This window comes from Falco cherrug, chromosome 14 (assembly GCF_023634085.1).
Source record: "Falco cherrug isolate bFalChe1 chromosome 14, bFalChe1.pri, whole genome shotgun sequence".
Classification (NCBI taxonomy): domain Eukaryota; kingdom Metazoa; phylum Chordata; class Aves; order Falconiformes; family Falconidae; genus Falco; species Falco cherrug.
This window is the reverse complement of record NC_073710.1, coordinates 12,734,425-12,739,979: the sequence shown is the minus strand read 5'-3', so window position 1 is coordinate 12,739,979 and position 5,555 is coordinate 12,734,425. Positions and strand designations below refer to the sequence as shown.

The following is a 5,555-nucleotide window of genomic DNA, read 5'->3' as shown; positions in this document are numbered from 1 at the left end:
AGTGTTCACAAAACAGGGTTTAATTCTTCAAGAAACTATCTATTAAAGAAAAGGACACAGGATATTCCCAATTCATCTTGTTCCAGAAGTTTATCATATGTAAATCTGCATAGTCTGTGTCTAACATCCTGTATGGTCAAAAAAGGTCACTATAAAAATACTGCTCTCCCATTCTTTATCCATACTATGAGAAAAGCACAGTTCATTATAACAGGAAATAATACTTTATTATAAAATCTGCATGTAAACAAGTAACAAATTAATTGAGTAACAGTTAATGGAAGTGCAAATTAACTTCATAAAATGCTATCTATTCTGTATTTAAATATATATATATATTTGTTTTCTCCCATTCTAATGTGGTTCTACAACCCCTCTCCCCACATTTAAGTTTAAAAAGATTTATCATTGCTTGCTTTATACTAAAAAGAGTGTACGAGCCTGCGTACAAGTTTTAAGTTTTGCTCTGCAAACAACACAAGTCTATGGTGATCTTATCATCATCCTTTCTTATCTTTGCATCTCTGGTATCCACAAGACAAGAGGATATATAACATATGTACACAGTGAAAATGTGGCCATGTCATGCCATTTAAAGTTAGTTCATTTACTTGCACACATGAAACTTAAACCATTTATCAAAGAAGCAGACATTGTAGTGTAACTTCCAGACTTGCTTGCGCACCTTAAGGCATTAATGAGAGTCTCACTTGGTAAGTCATTCTTGTGATCACCATGAGGATCATCTATACACTTCAACAGTCAAATGCTTGTTCATCACCCACATGCAACATCTGGCCTTGCTGAAAGCTTCTAAAGCACAGATAAGTCGTGGCAAGACTTCGATTTTGCTTTGAAAGCCATCTTCTTATTGTTCTTTGCCACAATTCTCCCAAGGAATCGCTTTGCCTTTTTGCTTATGCTTTCTCGCCTTTTTGTGTTGGCCATTCTCCTAGCATTGTCTTCTTTACTGTCTTTGCGAAGTCTAATTTGCCGAACGATACCTTCAAACAGGTCCTTGACGTTATGATGAAGAGCGGCTGAGGTCTCGATGAATTTGCAGTCAAACACAACAGCACAGGCCCGTCCCTCTGGATGTAAAGAGAAAAAGGGAGATGAGTGGAGATGGACATTTTCTCTTCCTATATACTGGCAGAACAAAATAATTGACTTTAAGTAAGGAAGGTGCCTTCAATGCCACACAGGAACTTTACTACATAGTAGGAAAGGCCAAATTTGGTACTCATGATTTTGCCCCCTTACTCTTCTTGGTTTTGTTGTGGTATGGTCAGAAACCTCATTTGACCAATAGTACTGAATAGAAGGCAATAATAGTCCTCTAGGCAGACCACCCCAGTATTGTTTAAGAGCTAAAGCTGATACAGGAGAGGCACTTGGATGCATGCTTGTTGTTTGATAGGAAACAGTGTGAGGTACACAAAGAAACGGATTTTATTTTTTCTGGCAGTTGATGAGCAGTTATACACCCCTGTCTTGCTGTAGCAAGTGAGTGTTTTCCACACTAGCTGCAACTGAAGCTGCTAACAGTCCACAAGGTCAAGTCATTGAACAGATCACTAGAGATCATGAAGTTGTACACCACTGGATTGGAGTAGGACTGTATTCAAAATGCAAGATGCTCTGTTCCAGACATAAGCACATAACTCTGGAACATTGCTGCAGTGCAAATTTCCACGTTCGACTTGTGGCAAATAATGGCAAAGCTGTAAACCTGAGTGAAGTACTGGTACCACAACTAGGACCAGCCTGAAAAAAGTGATAATCTCCTGATAAACTCCAGTCAATTCCCTGTGCAGCCTTTAACACAGGGAACGTGGCCAAACCAGACGGCAAGAGATGGTACATAATCATCAAGGCACAGGTATTTCAGGGTATTCTTCCCAGTGGAAAAAGAAACCAAGCAACCAAAAAAAAAAACCAAAACAAAAAGAAACCAAACCAAAACCACCAAGTGTTTAAACAAGTGAAATTAGTACCGTGGTGTTGGGAGTGGTTACTGTGCTCTAGTTACCAAAATGCTAGCTGGATCTAGCTAGGAAAATTCTCACTGACCACAGCTGGAGAACATATACAGAAAGACTTTAAATTGTGTGAGCCTGATCCCACCAGCTGAACTCATGTTATGGAATCACTTTCCGAAGAAAGAGGATTGCACAGGCTGTATGGGATCACCCTTTTCAAAGGCTGCCTGGGTTTTATGACATGGCACTCCTGTCCCTTACAAGACCATACCTCCAGCTATCAGATGTTGAGACTAGCAAGTGCTGCTGCACACATCACATAAAATTAAAAAATTTCAGTTAATACCGACCAAAAATGAATCCTAAACAAAACAGTATGCTAAAGCTGCAGCGCTGATGCGTTTTTTCCTCTTGTGCTGCAGTTCAGAGCACGGCTCTGCACAGTCAGAAATCCTCCACCCTCGCCATCTCCACTGTTTTCTGTGGTACAAAGTCCTTCAGCATGAACCAGCTGACTTGGTTTCTCTGGTGTGCCTCAAAACATACATTTTTCTACATCAAAAGCAAACCAATTGGCCACAATCCTCCATAGTCTTTGCTACTAATTTAGACACTACTGTATAAATGAAGTGTTTCTTACCATCAACTGAGACTTCCCGGGACCTGACCAGATCGCTTTTATTGCCCACAAGAATAATAGGAATGTCTTCTGTTTGCCTTGCTCTTCTTAGCTGGATTCTTAGCTCAGAGGCCTTTTCAAAACTAACTTTGTCTGTCACTGAATATACAATAATATAGGCGTCTCCCATCTTCATACAGTGGTTCTGAAGCCATTGGCTGTCATCCTATAACAAAAGGCAAGGAATAGATTTATTGCACTGAAAGATCTATTGAACACTGATCAACGATTTAATTCTTGTAAGCATCTTGAAGATATTTTCCTCTGCTTTATAATAGAGTCAGTAAAGGTGAGCCACAACCTCCCAGTATTTTTTTATTATTATTTAAAACATATTAAAAAACCAAAGCCGCGTTTCCAGAAATAATATCAGGTCTGCACCGATCACATTGTGAATCTAATTTTACAGTAATTCCCTGGGCTGCCCATGTAAGCTGCTGCTTAATTAAAGCATGAAGGGATTCGCACTCCCGCCCTATTCAGATTTTTTTTCATTTTCTGCCTAGCTACAAGAAATTAGTTGCATGAGATAACAAAGGCAGTAGGAATTCTGATTTTTTAATGTTACTTATTTGATTGAAGATACAGGCAGGCATAGTTGTTCACTTTCCACCCCCCCCCCCCCTTTTTTTTTTTTTTTTTTTTTTTTTTTGAGTGAACCACTGACTGAGAAAGAAGATACTAAAGCTGCAAGTACCTGCTCCCATATGTCAAACACCACGAGAGACGCTTCTTCTCCGTCCACTATAATGGATCTGTCGTATGTATTCCCTAGGGAAAAGCAAAGTTCAGGGAAGAGCGGTTATTTTTCGCCGCCGCCGGCGGCAGCCTGGGAGGCGGCGGCCGCAGGGAGATGCCCGGGGAGGCGCGACCGCGCTCCGCGCTACGAGCGGCGGGTCCCCGGTGCCGGCAGCCCTCCCGCCCCCGCCGGGCCGCTGCCACCGCCGCCCCGCGCCCTCACCGGCCTCTTCCGCGTCCGCGCAGTCCTCCACGCCGCCGAAGATGCGCGCCAGGCTGGTCTTGCCGACGCCGTGCTCGCCCAGCAGGATCACCTTGTAGAGGTTGCTGTCGGAGTCGCTGCCCGAGGAGATGACGGAGTCGGAGGAGTCGGAGGCCCAGCTCTCCCGGTGCGCCTCGCCGGGGCTGTACGACGTGCAGCGCACCAGGCCGGAGAGCTCGCCCTGCGGCAGGGCGGCCCGCAGGTCCCGCTCGTCCACCGGCATGCTTCGCCGGTGCAGCTGCTGGTGCACGGAGAAGGGCATGCTGCCGCGCCGCTTGTCCAGGTAGCGCAGCTTGTCGCCGCGGTTCAGAGTCATGGGGGTGCCGGGCTGCGGCAGAGGGGACAGAAGCACTGTCAGCACCCGCCGCCCCTGCAGCGTCCCGGCCCCGATCCCGATCCCGGAGCAGCGCTTACCTCGGGGCGCTCCGCGAAGGGCGGGAAGCAGTTAGGGATTCCCCGCCGTTAGCCGCCCGTACCTCCACGGCAGCTCCCTCGGCGAGTGCTGCCGCCACCCCGCTCCTCGCCCCTATTTATGGCTCCGCCAGCCCGGCCCTCCCCGCCGTGACGCGCGCCGCGCGGCGCCCTGCCAGCGCACCCGTGGGCAGCGCCGTCCGCCCCCGGCAGCGCGGCGCGGCGCGGCTCGGTCCGCCTCGGCTCGGCGCGGCTCGGCGCGGCTCGGCTCGGCTCGGCTCGGCTCGGCGCGGCTCGGCACGGTTCGGCCCAGCCCGACCCAGCCCGTAGAGAGCCCGACGCCGGGGGAGAAGCCCGTTCTGTGGGCGGTGGCGCTCCCCTCCCGTCGGCGCGGAGAAGCTGCCGGGGCCCGGCCCGGCCGTGGGGAGGCGAGGGAGGGGCGCGGAGCGTTGCGGCGGGGATGCCGTCCCGCGTAGGGAGGGCAGGCTGTGTGCTCGGGCCGGCGGGCTCTGCCCCGCAGCCCCGCGCCCGCCCCCCGCGGGCAATGGAAGGCAGCGTTTGCCGTTCGTGTCTCTTGTTTCCACTCGCTGCCCTGTGCTAGGGAGCGCGTGTTGTATGCTCAGGGGTTTCCGCAGCGTGTTAGGCTCAATGTCATTGTCCAGCAGTTTAGGTATGGCCCTGGTTTCTACAGTAGTGTTAGGGAAAATATTTGCAAATTTGCAATATTTGCATTGCTTTGTACCTGGTGTACTCAGCATTCAGGAGTGGGTTATGAGAAAAGCACCAGTGCAAGGTGTTGCGTTTAACCTGGTAAACTTGTCGATGGGTCCACGTGCAGTGTTAACAGTTTAGGAGGCCAAGATAAAACATAAAGGTCAAATTCTTTTGATTTCACCTGAGCAGCAAAGTGAGACAGTGAAAGCCTTATAAGTGGCACAGTCATTACCGTGTGATCCGGTGAAGAAAACGACTAACCAGATAACTATACTTGTATTCTCGATGGCTCACCCAACCATCATGTATACAGTTCATTGTTTACCTAGCAACCGAAACATGTTAGACATTTTACAGCCAAAATAACTCTGGCTCCTGCTCCCAAAAGATTACAGCCTAATCTGCATGGGAAAATCCCTGTGACTCTGCATAGGACAGTAGCCATCAAATTCATGACAGTTTAAGGGTTTACAGATCAGATGCAGAAACAAGGCTAAAGAAGGCAAGAGGTAGGGAGGTGATGGAAATGAAGTTATAGATGTAGGGAATAAGGTAAGGGGAAGAGGAAAGTAAAGGGTCTATGGCCTCGGGCTATGGGGTTGCATAGACAATAAAATATAGCATACCAGCTCAGAAACATCTTTTTTCTTATGACATGTTAAACTTCTCAGGCTACTTAACTGCCACAAAGATAAATGTGAGAAATACTTTGAAGGGACTGACCACAGGAGATGCATATTTTCCCCCGTGAAATTAAGTGAGTGAATAT

The 5,555-nt window shown here is 47.9% G+C and overlaps 1 protein-coding gene across 1 annotated transcript; it reads right to left on the bottom strand.

The window, feature by feature from the left end:
• Positions 1-205: 205 nt before the first annotated feature.
• Positions 206-4,201, bottom strand: RRAD (RRAD, Ras related glycolysis inhibitor and calcium channel regulator). The gene is made up of 5 exons (XM_055726988.1): positions 4,076-4,201; positions 3,623-3,989; positions 3,359-3,432; positions 2,623-2,827; positions 206-1,091 (listed from the first exon to the last, which is right to left on the bottom strand). The coding sequence occupies exons 2-5, from the start codon at positions 3,975-3,977 to the stop codon at positions 814-816; spliced, it is 912 nt and encodes a 303-aa protein (XP_055582963.1). The 5' UTR covers positions 3,978-3,989; positions 4,076-4,201; the 3' UTR covers positions 206-813.
• Between the last annotated feature and the right edge of the window lie 1,354 nt (positions 4,202-5,555).